At 38.8% G+C, this 24,924-nt stretch overlaps 1 protein-coding gene and 1 long non-coding RNA gene across 4 annotated transcripts; one reads left to right on the top strand and one right to left on the bottom strand.

Moving 5' to 3' along the window:
• Positions 1-11,911: 11,911 nt before the first annotated feature.
• Positions 11,912-23,853, top strand: LOC125137949 (UDP-glucuronosyltransferase 2B31-like). 3 transcript variants are annotated; one of them, XM_047799135.1, is made up of 6 exons: positions 11,912-12,632; positions 13,257-13,405; positions 16,059-16,190; positions 18,343-18,430; positions 19,688-19,907; positions 23,574-23,853. In XM_047799135.1, the coding sequence occupies exons 1-6, from the start codon at positions 11,915-11,917 to the stop codon at positions 23,851-23,853; spliced, it is 1,587 nt and encodes a 528-aa protein (XP_047655091.1). In that variant the 5' UTR covers positions 11,912-11,914. The 3 variants fall into 3 exon arrangements, with proteins under 3 accessions (XP_047655091.1, XP_047655092.1, XP_047655090.1); XM_047799134.1 differs by having other exon boundaries at positions 11,915-12,380; XM_047799136.1 differs by lacking the exon at positions 16,059-16,190.
• On the bottom strand, positions 13,712-17,565 carry LOC125137950 (uncharacterized). The gene is made up of 3 exons (XR_007137542.1): positions 17,468-17,565; positions 15,728-15,788; positions 13,712-13,766 (listed from the first exon to the last, which is right to left on the bottom strand). It is a non-coding gene; the product is annotated as an uncharacterized LOC125137950 (long non-coding RNA).
• Positions 23,854-24,924: the final 1,071 nt, after the last annotated feature.

The following is a 24,924-nucleotide window of genomic DNA, read 5'->3' as shown; positions in this document are numbered from 1 at the left end:
AATCAGATGTGAGAGCTAAAACCATAAATTTTTCAGAACAAAATATAGAGGGGTAGATCCTAAACATTGGCTTTAATAGTGATTTATTTGATGAGGCATAACAAGAAAGACAAAAAAAAAAGAAAGAAAGAAAGAAACAAGTGGGACTATACAAACTAAAAAGCTTCTGCATAGCCAAGGAAATTATCAACAAAAACAAAATGCTATCTACAGAATGAGAGAAAATATTTGCTAATTATATATCAATGAAGAGTTCATATCCAAAATATGAAGAACTTGCATAGCTCAATAATAATAAACAATCCAATTTTTAAAATGGGCAGAGGAACTGAACAGACATTTTTTCCAAAGAAGACACACAAATGGCCAACAAATATAAGAAAAGGTGCTCAACATCACAATTGTATGGGAAAGGAAAAATAAAAACAAACATAAATTATAGCTATATGACATAAACTAAAATCTAGGTAATCATTTTGTGATCCATACATATATCAAATTACTATTTAAAGGAAAACCAGAAACTAGAAAAAAGATGAACAAGTTAAATTCAAAGCATGGAGAAGGAAGGAAATAATAAAGAGCTAAGATACCAAAAGCAGAAACTAAACAATAAAGGAAGGAACAAAACTAAAATTTGTTTCTTTGAAAAACATTTGGTTCTTTCACAATCTGACAATATAAATCTAGCTAATGGACACTCAAAAAAAGAGAGAAGCCTCACATTTCTAAAATTAGAATATCATTACTACCAACCTTAGAAAAATAAAAAGGATTGCAAGAGAATACAAACAGCAATTGTATGTCAACAAAGGTGATAGCTAGAGGAAATGGATAAAACATTAGAAAAACATGAATTAAGACACAGACCTAGAAGCAACGGACAATGTGAACAGACATACAACAACAAAAAAAGTGATTTACTTATAATTAAAAAAAATTTTCCACAAAGGAAAATTCAAGCCCAGATGGATTTACCAATTGATTCTACCAAAAATGTATGGAGGGAGTTCCCATTATGGCTCAGTGGAAACGAATCTGACTAGTATCCATGAGGACACAGGTTCGATCCCTGGCCCCACTCAGTGGGTTAAGGATCCGGTGTTGCCATGAGTTGTGTAGGCCAGCGGCTACAGTTCTGATTTGACCCCTAGCCTGGGAACCTCCATGTGCTGTGAGTGTGGTCCTAAAAAGACCGAAAAAAAAAAAAAAGTATGGAGAAAAATTAACATCAATTCGTTAAATGAAATCATCCAAAAATTCCAAGGGAAGAAAACACATTCAATAAGCCATGTCAGGGTGCTCCAAACTAGATGTCAGAACAGAAGGATATGGAGCTCACCTCCTCCCAAAGATACATCAAATATAAATCTGCATGTGGAACAATTTTCATAGAATGCCTACTGAATGCTGGCCGAAAATCTCAGACCTCCAGAAATACAAGCAAAATCTCCATGTAACTAGACAGGGAAGGAGGGAGTTAGGACCGGTGCCCCTGGAAGGAGCTGTGAAAGAGGAAAGGTTCAGGCACCCTGGGAGGCCCCCCACTGGCAGGCAGGTGGGGAGGTCAGCCAGAACATAAAGGGAGACTCAGAGACTCTGAGGAGAGCTCAGCAGAGTGCAGAACAGAGAGGGCCTGGCACAGAGGATGCTGGCTACTTCCCTGTAGTCCCTGGCCTGAGATGCCCTCCTGCTGTAACCTGCAGGTGCTGGGTGCAGAACCTCAGGCTTCAGAAGACAGCCCCAGAGAGAGGACCAGGGCTGGTTACATGGAGACAGCCTGAGGGGCTAGACTGTGGGGTGTGTGGGAAAGAGGCCTGGCCCATAGAGAAGAAAAGGGCCATCGTTAAGCGGCACGTGAAGGGAGGAGTGGCACCTCCACAGCAGCCTCCTTCTAGGCTCACCTCTACAAGCTTGGGGAGTGTGCAAATGCCAGCACCAGTGGGTTCCCACATGTGGAGGTGGGGCTGAGAGCAAAGCTCTCTCCACACAGCTGTGGGACCTATGCCACCACCAACAGCTTTGGGAACTCAGTGCTTGTGAGACATCTGAATGGATAACAGGTTCTCCTGTGGCAGGGAAGCATCTGGCCTTTGAGGCGGTGGGCTTTGTGGGCATGCAAACTCAGAGGAGGAGCTGGGATCTGGGCTGCTTCCATAGCTCCCACAACAGACACAGGTGCAAGACTCTTGTAGTGCTGGTCTCGGACTTCATTGGATTGGCACCTTCATCTCTGTGCTGGTAGCTTTGTGAACATAGCATCTGAGGGACACCAGGGCCAATTGCCTGCATTCGCACAGCAGAGGTGGGGCCAAGAAGAATGCCAAGACTGTACATTATGAGTGGCACAATAGATGAGAGGTGACACCACAGAGCACACTCCCCATTGGGCAGCTCCAGCAGAGGAAAATTCAGTGGCTCCTCTCTCAGTGGGAGCATTCCAGTCTGGCCTACCCCACATTTGGGGTTAGAAATAGATCTGGGGGCTTCTATCCCAACAGTTAGGGAGCAGACCCTGCCCCTGACAGGGCTGTGACAACCACGGAGCAAAGAAGCCCTGTTCAACATCCAGTGCAGACTCTAGTCACCACAACAACCAATTACACCCCCTACCGAGACGATAATGGCCAGCACAGGCTGAGGAAAGATGTGGCAGGCATCCATACTGAAAACAGCCCTCACACCAAAAATATTAAACCCTCGCAAGATACACAGGGATGCTCCCACTTAAAAATAGTACAAGACCACAGTAGATAATTATTTCACTTAAACTTATAGAGTAAGAGAGATATAAGTAAAATGAAGCAGATGAATCACTCCCAATTAAAAGATCAAGAGAATTCCCCCAAAGGAATAAACAATGAAACAGACCTATTCATGCTAATTGATATTAACTTCAAAAGGAGATAATAAAAATACGATATTAAGAAGGGCTATCAATAGGAATGTGGCTTACTGCGAAAAGGAACTAGAAACTAAAAGAGAAGCCAAGAAATATTAGAAAACTCATTTGCTGAGATAATAAGACATGATAATGAAACCAAACAATGACTTCACAAGAAAAGTACAGATCAATATCTCCATGGGTATACAGAAAAATCCTCAACAAAAAGCTGACAAATCAAATCTTTAACCATATACCAGTAATTACACACATAATCATGTGAAGTTAATCACAAAAATGTAGAGTTACTTTAACATCTGATAAATCAATACATATGTAACTCATATTATGTAGAATAAAGAGCGAAAACTACATGATCATCTCAATAAGCACAGACAAATTCATTGTTAGTATTTTACAAAATCTGTTGGTACTCAAACTAGGAATAGAAGTGAATTTCCTCAAACTGAAAAGGACATTTGCAAAAAGCCCACAGCTAACATCATACTCAATGGTGAGAGGCTAAATGTTTTCTATCTCAGATAGAAAAAAAAAAGGGCCCCCTTTTTTTTTCACTTCTTTTCAACATAGTATGTAGGTAATAGCAAGGCATTAGGCAAGAATATGAAATAAAATGAATCCCTATTTGAAAAGAAGCAAAACTCTCTCTCTTGACATGACATGATCTTATGTAGACTTTTTTCTCCTGATGCGGTCTAAATTCCCTCTTTGTCCTTGATTTCTGAGACCTTGGTTGTAATGTTTTGCAGTAAAAATCTCTTTGGGTTGAATATATTTGGGGACATTTGACCTTCATGTACTTGGATGGTGACGTCTTCAGATTTGAGAAATTTTTACCCATTAACTTCTATTTTCTTTCTCGGCTGTACTCATGGCATATGCATGTTCCAGGACCAGGAACTGAATCTGAGCCAGATCTGTGACCTATGCCACAGCTACAAAAACACTGTATCCTTAACTCAGTGTTGGCCGGGGATCAAACCAGCACCTCCTTGGAGACAAGCTGGATCATTAACCCACTGTACCACAGCAGGATCTCTCATTAATTTTTTTAAATGTTTTCTCTATTTCTCTCTCTTCTCTTAATGGAATCCTCATGATATGAATATTGTATTCTTGATAGTGTCCCACATTTCACAGAGGTTTTCTTCATTCTTTTTCGTTATTATTTCTTTTTTCCTCTAAGTGAATAGTATGAAGAAATATATCAAGTTTGCAGATTCTTTCTTCTGTTTGGTTGAGCCTGTCAAAGCTCTCTATTGCATTTTATCTCATTCACTGTATTCTTCAGCTCCAGAATTTCTGTTTAGTTATTTTATAAATACTTTCTCATTTTTCAACTTTTTATTTTGTTCATGAATTGTTTTTAGTGAATTTGTTGAATTGTATATATCCTCTTAAATCTCACTGAACTTCCTTACATAATTTCTTGGTTCTCCAGTAACTTGTAGATCTTCATTTCTCTGGAGTCAGTTATAAAAATCATTGTGTTCCCTTGGTGATGTCATGTTTCCTTCTTTTTAAAATATTTCTGCTGGGTTTTGTTGAAGATGTGCACTGGAGATGGCTGCCACCTTTTCCAGCCTTTATGAACTCACTTCTTTGAGGAAATACTTTCATTTGAAACTGGCTTTGAGGACATTGGATGAGTGGGGTGTAATATCTTTTTCCTGGATATGCATGGCAATTTAATCCATGTGAATCCCCATCAGCATAGATCAACATCTGTGAAGACTGTAGGGGTCCTTGGTGATGAAAGTTGCAGAGGTCCTGCTGGTGACAGTGATGGCTAGGTCTACCGGGGTCCTTGACAATGAAGTTGCTGGAGACCTACTGCTTGGATTCTCCTTTCTGGCCCATGGCAGAGAAGTGTAATTGAGGAGATCCCTCTTGGGACCAGATCTAGCATACTGGCACTCAGAGTGGCAGTGAAGCTAAGGTCCTGGGATTTGGCTCACATGGAACTACTATAGTGCCTTGACACTGAGGTGCAGGTGTACTTCCTAGGGCAGTGGTGCCAGTGTCTAAGGTGCAAGCATATGCAGAATCCCCATGGATGTGAGGTCTGTGTCTGTGGTTTGCCTCAGTGACAGGTGGGATGGGTGGGGAGCACTCAACAGTGGTACAGCCCCTGAGAATACAGCATACAGCAGTGGCTTAGGCTCAGGGGGAAGGGTGTTATAGCAGCACAGCATGTGGATGGTGATTCGCAGTTCCAACCCTGGGGAAGTCACAGAGCAGTTGCATGTTCCCAGTGATGGCCTATTAAAGCCACATGTCAGGAATAGGGGGTAGTATGCATAGAAGCAGCAGTGTGCCTCTGATAATGGCGGGTCAAAGCCCTGATATAAGACCCAGGGTGTGGTACAGAATGGCAGCACTGTGCGAGTGGCAGTGATAGGTTAAAGCTGTGACTCGGGACCCAAGGGTGGGATGTAGAGAAGAAGCTCAGCCTTGGTATTAGCCAGTCAAAGTCACAACTAGGAATACTGAGTGAGATACAAAGCAAGAGCAGCATGGTCCCAGTGTGACAGGACAAAGAATATAGGATCTGGGGGCAGGGCACAGAGCAACAGCTCCGGTCCCGCAGATGGTAAGTTTCTGTGGCTTTCCAATCAGGGACAGTGGGGCACAGGAGTCATGGGGCTCCAGGGCCAGGCCTCACCAGAGCAACAGCTCCAGCCTTAGGAAAGAAAGAAGCAGGGACTCTAGGCAGCTCCGTCATCTGGAATCAGTATTGGTGAAAAGTGTGGAAGTCCTAAGCAGCAAAAGCTGAAAACATCTATGGTAGTCAGGCTTGCTGAGGTTTTTCTGCTCTCCTGCTGCCTGTGTGGTAAAATTTTCTGAAGGATCCCTGCTGGTGCCAAGTTCCTCTGAACTGGAGGATGGAGTGAGGTAGGTAAAATTTCCCTATGCTTTTCTACATGGCCATCCTCAGTTGCTGCACTCTGCAGGGTTCCTGTAACTTCTTCATTGTAGTCCAGTGTTCGCTCAAAATAATTTTCATTAGTCTGTAGTTGTGCGTTTATTGTTTTGTTGTTTTTGTTGGGGATACAAGAGTGCAGACCTCCTAACCCTCCATCTTGCTAATGTCACCTTATTTCTAATTATGTGTCAAAGAGACTACAGATACAAGAGACTCTTACTTGCCATTGTTGTTAGATGAGGCTTACTTCTTACAAAATGTTTGACTTGCATGTGCAAAGACATTGACTTAGGTGATAGCATTGACAAAACAATATTAAACACTCTGTATAGTGCTGAATTGGTCTACACTTTGCCCTTTCATCTGCCTTGCACAGCTGCTGACTCTTCATGGAATGTATTTACTTGAGGTATAGGAGTTACATTTTAACTTCCTGATTGATTTATCCTTGGATATAAGCCTGAGCAATGGCAAAACCATAGAGAACCCCAAACAATCCTAAAGTCAACAGAAGAAAGGAAATCATAAAGATTAGAGAGAAAATCAATAAAACTAAAAAACAATAGAAAAAAATAAAAATAAACACTGATTCCTTTAAAAGATAAACAAAATTAACAAACCTTTGGCCACACTCACCAAGAAAAAGAGAGAGAGAGAGAGAGAGAACCTAAATAAAATAAGAAATGAAAAAGGAGAGATCTCAATGGATACTGCAAAAATAAAAAAAAAAAAACATGAGAATACTATGAACAATTATATGCCAACAAATTTGGCAACCTAGAAGAAATGGACAAATTTCTAGAAACATACAACCCATCAAAATTGAATCAAGATGAAATAGATAATTTGAACAGACTGATCATTAGAAATGAATTTGAATATGTAATAAAAACACTCCCTACAAACAAAAGTCTAGGACAAGATGACTTCACAGATGAATTCTACCAAACATACAAAGAAGAACATATACCCATCCTTCTTAACATTTTCCAAAAGGTTGGAGAAGAAGGAACACTCCTAGAGACATTCTATACAGTCGCTGTCATCTTAATACCAAAACCAGACAAAGATACTACCCAAAAAGAAAATTATAGGCCAATATCTTTGATGACTATAGATGCAAAAATTCTCAACAATATTTTAGCCAACCGAATCCAACAACTCATAAAAAAGATCATACACCACAATCAACTGTATGACCTAGGATTCATTCCAGGTTCACAAGGATGGTTCAATATATGTAAATTAATCAATCTCATACACCACAACAAAAGAAAGAAAAGTCAAAAACCACATGATCATCTCAATAGATGTAGAAAAAGCATTTGACAAAATCCAACACCCATTCACGATAAAAATTCTTAGCAAAGTGGGTATAGAGGGAACATAATAAAAGCCATTAATGACAAACCCACAACCAATAAAATACTCAATGGAGAAAAGCTTAAAGCCTTCCCACTAAAATCTGGAATAAGACAAGGATGCCCACTCTCATTACTTTTACGCAAGTCCTAGCCACAGGAATCAGACAAACAAAAGAAATAAACAGTATCCAAATTGGAAGAAAATAGGTAAAATTGTCACTTCATGCAAGTTACATGATACTATATAGAAAACCCCAAGGACTCCACACAAAAACTGCTCAAACTGATCAACAAATTCAGCAAAGTAGCAGGATACAAGATTCACATTCAGAAATCAGTTGCATGTCTGTATACTAACAATGATATATTAGAAAAGGAATATAAAAACAATACCTTTTAAAATTGCACCCAAAAAATTAAAAACCTAGTAATAAACCTGACAAAGGAAGTGAAGACTTATAAACTGAGAAATATAAAATACTAAGTGAGGAAAGTAAGAGGATTTAAAGAAACGGAAAAATATCCCATGATATTGGATCATAAAAATTAATAGGCTACACTCTATTATCTAAATATTATAGTTTCTAATAAACACTTGAAAGACATATAAAGAAATAGGAAAATGTGATCTACCTGGGAAAAAAGCAAGCAATAGAAATAAAAGTTTGCCTTTCTTACAGAAAATGTCTAATCAGACTTTTTATAGAGTATGTCATTCTCATAAATATTTGTCCACTATTAAGTTACTTTATTTACCTTTTGTGGAATCTGGGCAAGGGCTGATACAATCATATTGGCTCTTTCTTCCATCACATTATTGACCACTGGCCCCAAAGAAAACACTACAATTCTATTTTCTACAGAGTTCTGGACAAACACTTCCATTTCCTGTGAAAAAATTTCATAGGGTAGAGGTTCCATGATGAAAGAGGCACTATTAAAAAAAAAAAGTTACTATTGTTAAAATGGCCATACTGCTCAAAGCAATCTACAGATTCAAAAAAGTGAAATATCATAGAAAATTTATTGAAAGGATTGCTATATATGAGTAAAGGTAAAGTCTGATATCACCTGGAATTATTAGAGTAGTGCTATTTTTCAATAATGTGGTAAACTACATAGAACATAAAATTTACCATTTCAACTACTAAGGTTATAGATAGTTCACTAGTGTTCAGTATATTATATACAATTATATTATATATTAACAGGAAAAATTTTCAAATTCGCTATAATAAATGGGTTCAGTGACCCAAAGAAAACTATCAAGAAGACAAAACCCTTGAATAAATTAGAGAAACTAAAATAAAAAATACAAATGATCATAAAAGAATAGTGTGAATCATTATATTCCAACAAACAACAACTTAGAATAAATGGATAAATTCCTGGAAGAACACAACCTACCTTAAGGAAACCCTACTTAAAGAAGTAACAAATGGTATAACAACAATGTCCCATCTGATAGAGTCTATAAATAAGAGATAGAACTCGTATTTTACAAAAGCAGCAAATGGAAATTTTGGAGTTGATAATTTCAGTATCTAAAATGAAAAATTCACTAGAAGCAGTCAACAGTAGATTTGAATAACACGAAAAATCCTGAAAACTTGAGGCTAGATCATTAAGGCAATATAATCCAAAGAACAGAAATTAGAAAAAATAAAGAAAAATGAACCAAGGTTTAGAGAATGGCGGAATATAATAATCACACTAACATTAAAAAAAAAAAATGAGTGTCTGAAGAAAAAGGAGCAGAGCAAGATATTTGGAAAAATAATGCCTGAAAACATCTCAAATATGATTAATCTAAACATCTCAATTGTTCACTCAATTCCAAGTAAAAAATAAACATAGGACAGCCATACACAGACACTAGTGAAATGTTGTAACCTAATGACAAAAAATCTTGAAGCACTAAAAGAATAACTCTACTTGTATCTCATCAGAAATAATGGATACTATGCGGCAGTGGGATGACATATTCAAGGTGCTGAAAGACAAAACTGTCAACCAAAAATTCTATATCCAAAAAACTATCTTTAAAGAATGAGGGCAAAATATAGATATTCCTCTCCCCAACTCCCTCCAAAATAATTAATTGCTAGGAGATCTGCCTTACAGGAAAAAATGAAGAAAGGTCCTCAAGCTGAGGAAAGTAAATCCAGACTGCATTCTAATCACCATGGTATTCCAAAGAGCACTGGTAAAGAAAATAAAGTAATTATTTAAGACAGTATAAGTGGGGGGAGGGAGTGGGATGGGCTGGGAATTTGAGGTTAATAGATGCAAACTATTGCCTTTGGAATGGATAAGCAATGAGATCCTGCTGTATAGCACTGAGAACTATATTTAGTCACTTATGATGGAGCAGGATAAAGCAAGAAAAAGAATATATACATATATATGTGACTGGGTCACCTTGCTATACAGTAGAAAATTGATAGAACACTATAAACCAGGTATGATGGAAAGAATAAAAATCATTTTTAAAAAAGTCAGTATAAGTGGTTCTTTTCCTTTCTTAATAAATATAAAAAGCAAGCATGTAAAACATGTACATATATATAGCTATATTGTTAGGCATATGACATATAGTTAATATATTAGGGCTTTGGGAGTGGGAGATGCAGGATTGGTACAGGCCCTGAGGTGACAGGGTTCAACAGTGGCTTATTCCCAGGGGTCAGGGTCCTGAAGTAGTTATGCCCAGAGATCATGGGTCAAGATTCCAGCTCTGGCCCCAGGGGAAGTCACAGAAGAGCAGCAACGCATTCCCAGTAATGACCTGTTAAAGTGACATGTCAGGACCCATGGGATGGAGGGCAGAAAAACAGTGGCATGGCCTTGGTAATGGTAGGTCAAAGTCTCCCAGAGTGAGGCAGAGAGTATCAGCATCGCAGCCCCAGTAATAGGCCATAACTTTGGTCCCAGGGATGGTGTGTAGAACAACAGCTGCTCAGTCTAGACAATAGCCAGTCAAAACCACAACAGAAATACAGAGTGAGGTGCAAAGCAATAGCAGCATGGCACCAGTCCTGGCAGGAAAAAGCACTGACCTAGAACCTGGTGAAGAAACACATAGCATAGATGGCAAGGCACTGTGGCCACTCAATCAGGGAAAGCAATGTATAGGAGTGATGGGCCCAGGTCAAGTCTCATCATAGCAACATTTACAGCATCGTTACACACAGAAGCAGGGACTCTGGGCAGTTCTGTCAAATGGAATCAGTGTTGGTGAAAACCAGAAATGCTCGGTAGCCAAGACTGCAAATGTCTATGGTGGTGAGGCTTGCTGGGGTAGCCTGCTCTACTTTTCCCGGTGAGGTGAATCTAATCAAAGGGATCCCTGCTGGTGGGGGTCCATCTTCCATCATGATCTATCCCAAGAGGAGGGTTATAGTTCCCTATGCTATACAGTAGCACCTAATTGCTTATCCATTCTAAATGGAATAGTTTGAATCTACCAACCCCAGTCCATCCCACTTCTTTCCCGCTTTCCTTTGGCAACCACAAGTCTGTTCTCTATGTCCATGAGTCTGTTCCTGTTTTGTAGATAAATTCATTGTGCCATATTTTAGATTTCACATGTAAGCGATATCATATGGCGTTTGTCTTTCTCTTTCTGACTTACTTCACTAAGCATAAGAATCTCTAGATGCATCCATGTTGCTGCAAATGGCATTATTTCATTCTTATTATGGCTGAGTAGTATTCTATTGTGTATATGTACTAAATCTTCTTAATCCACTCATCTACTGAGGAACATTTAGGTTCTTTCCATGTCTTGGCTACTGTGAATAGTGCTGCAATGAACACAGGGATGCATGTATCTTCTTGAATGAAAGTTTTCCCAGATATATGCCCAGGAGTGGGACTGCTGGATCACGTGGTAGTTCTATATTTAGTTTTCTGAGTAACTTCCATACTGTTTTCCACAATAGTTGCACTAATTTACATTCCCACCAACAGTGAAAGAGGATTGTTCACTTATTTATTTATTTATTTATTTTGGTTTTTGGTTTTGTTTTGTTGTGGTTTTTTTTTTTTTTTTTTTTTATGTAGGGGATAAAAGCTTTGGAACCTCCTAACCTTCTGTCTTGATGATGCCACCTTATTTCTAATAGTGTGTCAAGAAGGCTGTAGACAGGGGGCCTCTTACTTGCTATTGTTTTACACCAGTCTTATCTGACATAATATAGCTGATTTGCATGTGCAATGTCACTGAATTTTAGATGGGTGAAAGCACAGATAAAACATTAAACACACGGTGGAGTTACCATCATGGCACAGCGGAAATGAATCTGACCAGCATCCATGAAGACGCAGGTTCAATCCCTGGCCCCAGTCAGTGGGTTAAGGATCCAGCGTGGCCATGAACTGTGGTGTATGTCGCAGACATGGCTTGGATCTGATGTTGCTGTGGCATAGGCCAGCAGCTACAGTTCCAACTTGACTCCTAGCCTGGGAACCTCCAATGTGCTGCAGGTGCGGCCCTAAAAAGCAAAAAAAAAAAAAAAAAAAAACCATATTATACAAACATGAAGTGTTCTACACTTTGCCCTTTCAGTTTCTTGCCACAGCTGCTGACTATTCATATATTTACCTGAGGTGTAGGAGTTATAATTTAACTTCCTGATTGATTTTCCTTGAATATAAACATGAGCAGTGGCAAAAGCAGACAGTAATTTTTTTTTAAAGGTATTGAATATAACCAAGATGTCTCTGAAATGGCTCTCACTTCTGCTGCTACAGCTGATCTGCTACTTTAGCTCTGGGAGGTGTGGAAAGGTGCTGGTGTGGCCACTGGAATATAGTCACTGGATGAATATGAAGACAATTCTGGATGAACTTGTTACCAGGGGTCATGAGGTGACTGTTCTCGTATCTCCAGCTGCCATTCTTGTTGATCCCAACAAATCACCTACTATTAAATTTGAGAGTTTCCCTGCATCTGTAACTAAAGATGATTTTGAGAATGTCTTAAAGCGTTTTCTTGATCTATGGACAAACATGGCAAAAGATTCATTTTGGACATATTTTTCAACAGTGGAAAGTCTCTTTTGGGAACTTTCTGATATTACTATGCAGATCTGTAAAGAAGCGGTTTCGAACAACAAACTTATGACAAAACTACAGAAATCAAAGTTTGATGTGGTTCTTGCAGATGCCATCGGACCTTGTGGTGAGCTGGTGGCTGAGATACTGAACATACCTCTGGTGTACAGCTTCCGCTTCTCTCCTGGCTATTTTTTTGAGAAGTACAGTGGAAAACTTCCAGTTCCACCATCCTATGTACCAGTTATTATGTCAGAACTAAGTGATCACATGACATTCATGGAGAGGGTAAAAAATATGATATATGTACTTTATTTTGACTTTTGGTTCCGGATACTTAATGAGAAGAAGTGGAATCAATTTTACAGTGAAACACTAGGTAAGCCATGTTCTTAGTGGGTGACATGAAGTCCTAACTTTCCTAGTGCTTTGGAAGATGAGTTTGTATATAAATCATAGGAACTGGTCTCCTGTAAGTGAAATGATGAAAGGGATATATAAAATGATCCATCAATCTTGTAAGTATTATAGAAACACTTAAATTATAGGATAAGGTAGAACTCTGTGGTCCATTACCAGTATAGAACAGCTCAGGAAATAATTAACCACAATTTGAAGCACTTGGGATTTCGCCAAGCAATTATATAACCATCTTACTAAAGTTCTTTTGTAATTTAAAGAAATCACTAGAAATCTTCATAAATGAGGATATGTATATTAAAGAGTTACATATTATATAGTAAGAATCTAGATAGAGTTTAGAAATTATTGCTACTTGTGTAGCTCAGTTTCTATGTTAGTATGTTATATCATAACATATCACATTGTATATATAAATACATATATATCTATATATTTCTTTTATCAAAGAAAAAACATTTGCAAGAATCTTTCGCTGCATCATTTCGAGCTCCTTTCCAAAAATTACCTAATATATTCACATGACTATATTCTGATTTAATCTAACTTTTGTTATTGTTTTTCTTTTTTCTTTTCCTTTCAGGAAGACCCACTACATTAGTAGAGACAGTAGGGAAAGCTGAAATGTGGCTCATTAGAACCTACTGGGATTTTGAATTTTCTCGTCCACTGCTACCAAATTTTGAGTTTGTTGGAGGCCTCCACTGCAAACCTGCCAAACCCCTGCCTAAGGTAACTGGTTCCTGTTTGTTGTGCTTTGTTTATTTTGTATTTTCAATAAGAATAATTCTTCCTTCTTTATTTAGAATGTCTAATTATAGTGAGAAATGTGTGGGAAGCTGGATAAGTGAACTATCAATTAGAAACTCATATATTTCTATACCTACACAGATATCTGAATTTCATTATCACTACAGAATAAGATGACACACCTAGAAGACTTTAAGAAATTATGAACTTCCTTATTCAACACATGATAAGGCATCAGGCCTTTATTTAAAGGATAATTATAAAGTGACTATCATATTCTAGAAGTAAGTGCTAATATGCAGAGAAATAGTATAGACACCGTTTCTGCCACCTGACACTCCACCTGGAAAGACAGAATATTAAGCAAGTCATAAAAAGTGTGTGAAATCATTATTTTTTAAAAAAAGTGTTATGGAGTTCCCGTCGTGGCGCAGTGGTTAACGAATCTGACTCGGAACCATGAGGTTGTGGGTTCGGTCCCTGCCCTTGCTCAGTGGGTTAACGATCTGGCGTTGCCGTGAGCTGTGGTGTAGGTTGCAGATGAGGCTCGGATCCCGCGTTGCTGTGGCTCTGGCGTAGGCAGGTGGCTACAGCTCCGACTCAACCCCTAGCCTGGGAACCTCCATATGCCGTGGGAGCGGCCCAAGAAATAGCAAAAAGACAAAAAAAAATTTTTTTTTAAATGTTATAAAAAGGGAAGACCACAATGCTAAGGAAACATCCATGAGAATCATAGAAAGCATCTCTAAAGCATCGATAATCAAGGTGAGATCTGAAGGATGTGAAGGAATAAGAAAAAGGGATAGGGCAGGGTTAGAGGAAAAGAAAAGCGGGTAGAGTAGTAATGACAGTTCTTAAGACATGCAAGTTTAGTCTCAATAGGAGGAAGCTAAGAAAAGAGGCTGATGATACTCGAGAGGTTTTGGGGGACAGAGAATTATAAGGAGTTTGAAATATCTACAGAAGCATTAGAGAGAAAATTAAGAGGGTTAAGAAATGGAGAGACGTGATCACATTGTCTTTAAAAAAAAAAAAAAAAGATATGACATCTCCAGGTTGGATTGTAAAGGGGCAAGAGTGCAAAGGGTCACTATTGAGCAAGTTGCTGTGAAATACAGGGAACAATGATGGAAAACTAAACTATTATGTTCAAGAGATATGACTAACTCTTATACTAATAGTACCAGGCTCATATAGTTTTGGGGAAAAAATTCCTTTAGCACATATGAAACACCCAAAATGTCTCTGGCACATACTCAGCAACCCAGAGGAAAAATTAACTATTGTCATTTTTGTTATTTTCTTAAGTATTACATACTATCAATAACTCAATATGTGGCAGTCACTTGAATTATTTCCTAATTGAATAGGAACTGGCTTTCCAACAAATTAAGATTATATTCTCTGGCAAAGTCCTGGGGAGTAGATATCCCCTGGAGCGGTTTATAGGTAAATTTCACGAGTTTTTTTAATTTAAAAAATTTTAGTTAGTAAAAAGTAATCAATTTAATAAAAGCTAATTTAAATTAAATATAACAAAAAATATATTTAATTTAAAAATTTTTAGTGTTATGAATTTTCTAAGGTTTTGACAATCAGATGAGTGACATGAAATGCTAAAATTCTTTCCAAGGACTGAGGCTATTCACCAGTGCTCTATAGCTAAAAAGAATACCATTGTTCCTTCAAAAACATAAATGTAGGTCCTAACAGTTTCTGCAGCCAAATACAGCATTACCTAGCTTTCACATCAGCATTTAAACCATTCCTCATTTGAAATCCCAGGGGTTTACATCTTATAGCATAAAAGACACAGCTTAGTCTAATAGGACAGGTATTTTCTGCCCACACCAACTCTACAGCAAACCTCAGTAAAGTTCCCTTAAGAGCTTTACTGAGACCTTGAGAACAGAGGTCATAGCTGCCTGACAGAATGAACACAGAGAAACTGGACAATGCATATATAAGTATCATAAATTCTACACATATACTAAAGAGCCAATAATTTCTACTACTTGAATCTGATGACCCCACAGAGTTTAAAATTACAAAGAATTTTCTTAAGTTTCTCTCTAGTGTATTCCTTATGAAGGAAAGCAAGAATCTACTGTTTTAAATTGATATGATCGGTTTTATAGTTAAGACAAAAATATTTAGCAAATAATCTTTGGCCAACTATTTCATGTTTTTAATCAATGAAATATTTAAAAGGAAATTCTGACACATGACACAGCATTGATGAAACTCACACTAACTGAAATAAGCCAGTGACAAAAAGGAAAAATACTGTACAACTCCACTTACATGAGGTATCCGGACAAGTCAAATGTGTAGAAACATGGAGCAGAAAGAAGCTAGCCAGGGCCTGGGAAAAGAGGACAATGGAGTTTCTTAGTGGGCACAGACTTCCAGTTTTTCAGATGAAAAAGTTCAGGAAATTGGTTGCACACTGTGAAGACACTTAGGAATGGTTGAGGTGGTAAATTTTATCTGTATTTTACCACATTTTTAATGCCACCACTTTTAGAATTCCTGACAATATCAGATTCTCTCTCTTAGTTGTTTGTAGCAATCCTTTCGGTAATGTTTATTATGCTATTGCTCTTTTGTGAAGGTACAAATTCTTCTTTCGCAGGAAATTGAAGAGTTTGTTCAGAGCTCTGGAGAACATGGTATTGTGGTGTTTACTTTGGGGTCAATGATCAGTAACCTGACAGAAGAAAGAGCCAATACGATTGCATCAGCCCTTGCCCAGATTCCACAAAAGGTAGTAACTTGTAGTGGACAACTACCTAAGGAGACACATTCTTTGAAAGATATGACTACAGACATATCATGCAAGAAAGATAAACTATTATGATAGCTCCAATACATCTCAGATATATTTATTTTTATGTTTTTTTAATTATTATTATTTCTTTTTGTTTTTAGGGCCACACCTGTGGCATATGGAGCTTCCCAGACTAGGGGTCAAATCGGAGCTGTAGCTGCCAGCCTACACCACAGAAACGCCAGATCCGAGCCACGAGTGTAACTTATACCACAGTTCTCGCCAACACCAGATCCTTAACCCACTGAGTAAGGTCAGGGATTGAACCTGCGTCCTCATGGATCCTAGTCTGGTTCATTAACCACTGAGCCACGACAGGAACTTTGTATCTCAGATATATCATATCTCAGATATAAAGCCAAAATATACATGGCATGTACATGGCAGGTGCTATACAGGGACTGTCTTTTTTTTTTTTTTTTTTAACAGCCACATCTGTGGCATATAGAAGTTTCAGGCTAGGGGGCGAATCCCTGCTGCAGCTGAAGCCAATGCTGCAGCCATGGCAACATTGGATCCAAGCAGCATCTTTGACCTACACCACAGCTGGCAGCAATGCTGGATCCTTAATCCACTAAGCGATGCCAGGGACTGAACCTATATCTTCACGGAGACAAAGTTGGGTCCTTAACCCACTGAGCCACAGTGGGAACTCTCAGAAAGTGTCTTTGATTGACAATAATTTTGGATTAAGTTTTAATCAAAAAGAAATATATTCATAGTGCAGTGGAAACTAATCCAACTAGGAACCATGAGGTTGAGGGTTCAATCCCTAGCCTCACTCAGTGGGTTAAGGATCCAGTGTTGCTGTGAGCTGTGGTGTAGGTCACAAACGTGGCTCGGATCTGGCATTGCTGTGGCTGTGGCGTAGGCCAGTGGCAACAGTTCTGATTAGATCCCTAGCCTAGGAACTTCCATATGCCCCGGATGTGGCCAGGAAAACCAAAAAAAAAAAAAAAAAAGAAAAAAGAAAAAAAAAGAAAGAAATATATTTAAGAGATGCATTGTAAATTTTGGTATTATAATAGGATTGTGGACAGGTAAAGAAATCCCAAATTTTGCCTTATCATTTGCTCCTTTTCCTTGAAGGAATTCTGAGGACATGGTACACATACAAATGTTCTCAAAAGTGAAATTTTAACAATAGATAAATGTGCAATAATGTTAAGCAATACTGATGAAAGTCCAGAATACAACATGCAGTTTGTACTTACTAACTACTCCTGGATTTTCTACTTCCTTAAGTTTTGGAAAAGACCCATTCAGGGTGGTTGTCAGGGTGCTATTCAGAGAAAGGATGGCCAGTGCTTACGAGCTGCTTCCAGATACCCCTGCAGCCACAGTGAAAGAGAAACCTCGGCCTCCCCTATCTGACTGGGTCCTTCCTGTCTGAAGCAGGAAGACAAAAGAGAAAAGGTCAAGCTGGGGGCTTGCCCTTAAAGTGAACCCTGTGCATTGTAAAGTCTGGCCCTTAATGAACTCTGCTGCTAACCCTTCAGAGTACCCCTCCTCATTGAGGAAGGGGGAGGGACAGTAAGAAGGAGTCAAGCGTGAGGAAGACGAGCATGGAAGAGGTTCAGCTGCCTCCTTTTCCATAAAATATAGCAGCAAATTATTCTCTAATATATAAAATACACCTGGGGTCTTTGGATATTTGTAAACTACTTTTTTTTTTTCTTGTTACAGCTGCACCTGCAGCATATGGAATTTCCCAGGCCAGAGATTGAATTGGATCCACATCTGCAACCTACACCACAGTTTACAGGAACAGTAAATTCTTTTTTTTCTTTTTAGGGCCACGCTGGCAGCATATGGAGGTTCCCAGGCTAGGGATCGAATCGGAGCTATCGCTGCCAGCCTGCCCACAGCCACAGCAATGCCAGATCCAAGCTGAGTCTGCAACCTACACCACAGCTCATGGCAACACCGAATCCTTAACCCACTGAGTGAGGCCAGGGATGGAACCAGCAACCTCATGGTTCCTAGTCGGATTAGTTTCCATTGCACCATGGCAGGAACTCTCACAGAATTCTAACATTATAACTTTGAAGTTCAACTCATAGAATAAGAGATTTCTTTATCCTATCAGGTTCTGTGGAGGTACGATGGCAAGAAACCAGATACCTTAGGATCTAATACTCGGTTGTATAAGTGGATGCCCCAGAATGACCTTCTTGGTAAGAGCTGGCAGAACAAATACTGAAAATATGAATAACAGCTGAGTGAAGTGATAATACTTCAAAAGGAAACAATCTTATTGAGTATTTATTATTGCAACACTTAAAAAAACTCTATTCCTTTATTATTTCCAACCCTAAGTGAAGAAAATGTAACAGTTGGAATTTTATTAGACACAGTCAGGTCCCTTAGGGCTAGAAACAAATATCTTTACTTGATCTGTAGTTACTTCTAGCGAATTTTTTTTTTTTTGGTCTTTTTATGGCTGATCCTGAGGCATGTGGAGCTTCCCAGCCTAGGGTTCAAATTGGAGCTATAGCTGCTGGCCTACACCACAGCTATGCAGAATCCAAGCCACGTCTGGACCTACATGACCTCTCATGGCAATGCCAGATCCTTAACTCACTGAACAAGGCCAGGGATTCCAACCTGCATCCTCATGGATGCTAGTCAGATTCGTTTCTGCTGAGCCATAATGGGAAGGCCTCTCCTGGTGAAATTTTAAAGAATTTTAGTATTGGTGTTCTGTCTCTGAATTCTCTACTTAACAATAATCGTTTTCCCTCTGTGAGATATTTTAAATGCTAATAAAAAATAACAGCTCCTCTGTTATTAATACTGGCTCTCCATCTTCTATAGAAAAAAATTCACAATCTTTATCTTGAAAGGACTACACATTCCATGATACAATGTAGCTTTTCCTTCCTGTTTCCAGCACCACCACCTTTACCCCTCCGATTGTATTGATACCCTTCCTGTCAGACTAAACGACTTCACCTTTTCTTTAAGAGTATATGTTTCTGGGAGTTCCCTGGTGGCCCAGCAGTTAAGGATTCAGTGTTTTTACTGCTATGGCTTGGGTTCCAACTCTGGCCAGAGAACTTCCGCATGCCATGGGCACAGACCAAAAAAAAAAAAAAAAAAAAAGAGTATATATTTCTGACATGTTTTTCCCTGTTTTCTTATGATGTGGTTTCTTCTACCCAGAATATTCTTTAAATTTGTTCACCTACCAATCTTGAGTTCATTTGTGAAGTCAACTTACACAGCATTTCTTTCATATGGTCTTCACTGACCTCTCCAGCAGACCAAAGGGTTTCTTGCACTGAGTTTTGAAAGCAATTTAAATGCAGATTCATGGGTATAATCATGTCATCTAAAAGACGCTGCTTCTTTCAGTGTCTTTTAATGCCTATTGCTTATTTCATTTCTAAGACTTAAAATTAATACTTTTCTTGAAATTCACTCAATCCTAGGTCATCCCAAAACCAAGGCTTTTATAACTCATGGTGGCACCAATGGCATTTATGAGGCCATCTACCATGGGGTCCCTATGGTGGGCATTCCCCTGTTTGCTGATCAGCCTGATAACATCGCTCACATGACAGCCAAGGGAGCGGCTGTCAGATTGGACTTGGAAAAAATGTCAAGAACGGATTTGGTCAATGCCTTGAAGCAAGTCATTAATAATCCTTCGTGAGTATAATTTTTTTTATTTGATACTGTTTCTAGAGTTGTTCTCATATGGAAGCAGCAGTAAATTTTGACATAAACCCAATGAGGGGACTTGCACAACACTTTGAAAACATTCAACAACCTATTGTGAGGGTGACATTAAGTAGTTTCCAGGTAGTTCCCATTGTGGCGCAGTACAAACAAATCCAACTAGTATCCAACAGGATGCAGGTTCAATCCCTGGCCTCTCTCAATGGGTGGGGGATCCAGCATTACCATGGGCTGTGATATAGGTCACAGAATGACTTGGATCTGGCATTGTTGTGGCTGTGGCCTACATAGTTACCTGTAGTTACATCGACCCCTAGCCTGGGAACTTTCATATGCCATGGGTGTAGCCCTAAAAAGCAAAAAAAAAAAAAAAAAAGTATTTTCTAGTGATTTTAGAGAAAGGTTTGTCAGAGGTTTAAAGATACTGGAGAAATTTTGAAAGAGCTAATCATTAGAATGAAGAATCACTGAAATGGTAACATTAGGATTAAACAGAAGCACGGAGAACAAAGTTAAAGTGGGGAACAATGAATGTTAAAAGAGTACCTATTTGCACACTTATAACTTTTAACATGTAAACTCCTCATGTTTTAAACTCTTCTAAGATGGTTTTATTTTTGACATAATCAATCTCAAATTCCCGTTACATTTATAACTTTCCAAGTTTTCTGTGCTAATATTTTGACCCCATCAGTGATAAAAGGTAAACATCTAGATCTTTCTAATATACTGAATTACAACAATGTAGAGACTATTTATAAGTGTTAGTACATCCTTAGTGCCCTTGGTTGTACTAGCTTTTGTCTTAATTGAAAGAATTCTAAAATCAAAAAGTAATTCACTTGGAAGAGACATGTTGGGATATTCCTATATAAAAGGCAAACATTCTAGAGGTTCCCGTCATGGCACAGTAAAAATGGATCCAACTAGGAACTATGAGGTTGTGGGTTCAATCCCTGGCCTCGCTCAGTGGGTTAAGGATCTGGCCTTGCTGTGAGCTATAGTGTAGGCTACAGATGCGGCTTGGATCCCACAAGGCTGTGGCTGTGATGTAGGCCGGCAGCTATAACTCTGATTAGACCCCTAGCTGGGAATTTCCATATGCCATGGGTGCGGCCCTAAAAAACAAAAAAATAAATAAAATAAAAGGCAAATATCCTAAAACCAGAAACATTTGACTTTCAAATCATTTCATTAAGAATGAACGCTATTGAGATCGGTTAAAATATTACTATTAAAATCATAAGTATGATGTATATATTTTCCCCCTTCAATTCATAATGACTTTGGAAAGAAAATATTTTGAGACTATATTGGTAATAATAGCACAATGGGAATTTGTGTTTTTAAAAAGGTGCTATTTAATTTTAATTTTAGCACAATCATTATCCTAAATGAACACTGTAAGAAGAGTTTCTTCTTTTTTAAGCCATATATCTTTTTGTTTGGTAGTTTTATGTAAAAATAAATCTCTGTAATATCATTATACTTTTTTTTTTTTTTTTGCTTTTTGGGGCTGCATTTGAGACATATGGAAGTTCCCAGGCTAGGGGTCAAATTGGAGCTGTAGCTGCCAGGTTACACCACAGTTCACAGCAACACCAGATCCTTAACCCAATGAGCGAGGCCTAGGAATTGAACCTGCATCCTCATGGTTACTAGTCAGGTCCATTACCGCTGAGACACAATGGGAACTCCCTCTTTATAGATTTTTATTTTTATTTATTTATTTATTGTTTTGCTTTTTAGGGCCACACCCATGACATATGAAGGTTCCCAGGCTAGGGGTCCAATCAGAGTTACAGTTGCTGGCCTACACCACAGCCACAGCAACGTCAGATCCAAGCCACGTCTGCGACCTACACCATAGCTCATGGCAACACAGGATCCTTAACCCACTGAGCAAGGCCAGGGATCGAACCTGCCACCTCATGGTTACCAGTCGGATTTGTTTCCGCTGTGCCACAACAGGAACTCCTACATTTAAAAATTTTTAATAATGTAAAGCTGGTTTCAAAAAATGAAGTTCATTTATTAGCCAATATACACTGAATGTTTACCATATGCTACACATTTTACAAAGTCCTTCGCACATATTAATAACTTTTTCATTATAGTCTTTCCTACTGTACAACAAAAAATGTTTCCAGATTACAGCCCTTCTTTCAAAATTCCAGTGCTCCCCCTGTGACTTTTACAGAACAGGAATTAAGTTTACCTCCATTGTTATTGCTATGGGTGCCATGCCTCAGCACTTTATGATTCAGAGTCCATGAGCCATAACTCTTTATTCTTCCTTATACCTTGCCTGCTAGTCCATCATCATTTTTACCATAGAAACAAATGTAATTGCAATGCCTGAAAGGGAAAACTTGAGGCACACTCCAAATTCTAAAATAACAACAATACTAGCAAACATTTACTGAATATCTGCTATATGCTACTAATACTTCTAAGAATCAATATATTACCCCTCAAAAGAGGCAGATAAGATACTAGTCTTAGCCATGCCATTTAGCATCAAAAACTGATGAATAGAAAATACAGGCAGGCAGTAAGGTAAGTGTCAGAGTCAAGATTCAAACCAAGGCAATTCACTTTCACACTTTTAACCATCACGTCACAAGGATAAGGTCAACACCAACTCTTGACCATTGCTTCCTAGACTTATATCTAAACTTCACTATGGATTTACCTCCTATCTCTGGATTAGGATAGTATTTTTTTTTTGGTCTTTTTTTTTTTTTTGCTATTTCTTGGTCTCGGGCCGCTCCCGCGGCATATGGAGATTCCCAGGCTAGGGGTCCAATCGGAGCTGTAGCCACCGGCCTATGCCAGAGCCACAGCAATGCGGGATCCGAGCCGCGTCTGCAACCTACACCACAGCTCACGGCAACGCCGGATCGTTAACCCACTGAGCAAGGGCAGGGACCGAACCCGCAACCTCATGGTTCCTAGTCCGATTCGTTAACCACTGCGCCACGACGGGAACTCCAGGATAGTATTTTAAAACTCAGAGTACCCATCATGGCTCAGCAGAAACAAATCTGACTAGCGTCCATGAGGATGCAAGTTCAATCTCTGGCCTTGCTTTGTAACTTAAGTATCTGGCATTGCCATGAGTTGTGGTGTAGGTTGCAAATGCAGCTCAGATCCCGCATTGCTGTGGTTGTGATATAGGCCAGCATCTATAGCTCCAATTCGACCCTTAGCCTGGGAATTTCCATATGCTGTGGGTGCAGCCCTAAAAAGACCAAAAAAAAAAAAAAAATTTGTCCACCAGATCTATTAACAATTCATTAATGGATAACTCAAGCTTTGAACACTCAAATCATATATTTCTTTTCTTCCTTTCTTTCTTTCGTTTTTGCCTTTGGGACTTCTTAACTCATTCCATTTTTTAGATTATAAGTGTTTCTCCTCACTCATCTCCTCTCTTTTCTTCATAACTTGAAATGCTACACATTTAACAAATTCTAGCCCATAAGCCAAGATCTCTATAATCATCTCTGAGGAAAATAATCTATTTTTCTTCCACTCTATGTGGCACTCATTTTTATTATCTGCATGAAAATTTCACATATTTATCTTCTCTTCTTAATTCTATAAGTTGAAGTCTGTTTTCTTTTCATCTAGCTACAAAGAGAATGCAATGTGGTTATCAACCATTCAACATGATCAACCTGTAAAGCCCCTGGACCGAGCAGTCTTCTGGATTGAGTTTGTCATGCGCCACAAAGGAGCCAAGCACCTGCGGCCAGCAGCCCATGACCTCACCTGGTACCAGTACCACTCTCTGGATGTGATTGGGTTTCTACTGGCCTGTGTGGCAACTACTATATTTATCATCACAAAGTGTTGTATGCTTTGTTGTCGGAAGTTTGTTAAAATAGGAAAGAAAGAAAAAAGGGAGTAGCTGTATCTGAAGCCTAGCACAGGCATGCCCAGTAGATGGAACTCTTCCGTTTATTCCAGCAGGAAGGAGGTATGATAAAGCTCCTGTTCTCCTGGAACAAAATGACTTTTCACAATTTAGCATCTCAGATCAAATCTTGTTTTCAAGAGATTTTCTACTGATTTAAGAGTTAGAAATATGTCATCCCAAGAGAAAAATTGATGAAAAATTAAAAAGAAATAAGAATATAGGTATATATTAGATGCCGAGACCAGCTCAGCAGGATGAGGCTGAAGAATGGGTGCTGTGAAACTTAAGGAAAAAAGTTAACATAAGACAAGACACAGAGACACTTAAGTAAAGATGGGAACCAGGGGACTCAAGGTCTCAGGGACCAAGAGCACCACCTCAAGAAACCACACTGCTTTTATTGTGCTCTTGAGGATTATGTCAAGTGAGAAGGGGATTGTAAATTCAGGATATAGGGGTTTTTTTTAAGTTATTTTAAAAGTCACATAGCCAGTTGCTGATTAAGCTTTTATTCTGACCTTTAGGCATTTAACAATCATTAGCATTTGAGGAAGCGTGGTGTCAGCTATCTATGCATAGCATCTAGAGAATAACCATTGTGCTTCTTGCCTATCTGCAGCAACCCTGCCGGCCTAAGTTTGCACCTGGTTCTCCTTGCTAATGCATATCCTGCTAATGACCCCTCATAACCTCTTGGGGCCATGAGGCTCCTCTGTCTTTTCTTTTTAAGAGGACGTATTTTGCTGTGCAAACAGCATGCCAATCTACACAGGTCCAGCGTGGCTAGACCAAAGTGTTAAATCCTCATTCAGCTGACCCTATGAATAACTTATGCCTTTAGGTCTTTGTTCTTAAGCTTAAGTCATTTACCAGCACTGCGACTGTTTTCCAAGAAGGAAGATGGGGTAAAGTAAAACAGGACAAGATGGAGTTTTCAGCAAAGAAGCTAAGAAAATATTGTAGAAACGTGTCTCGTGACAATTAGAGATTATTATTTTAATTCAAAAGTTATACTAAAAATCACTGAATGTAATAGTGTTTCACATGTTGTGCATAGATACA

This window comes from Phacochoerus africanus, chromosome 10 (genome assembly GCF_016906955.1).
Source record: "Phacochoerus africanus isolate WHEZ1 chromosome 10, ROS_Pafr_v1, whole genome shotgun sequence".
NCBI lineage: Eukaryota > Metazoa > Chordata > Mammalia > Artiodactyla > Suidae > Phacochoerus > Phacochoerus africanus.
Note: the sequence above shows the minus strand (reverse complement) of the source record. Positions and strands in the feature narration are given on the sequence as shown.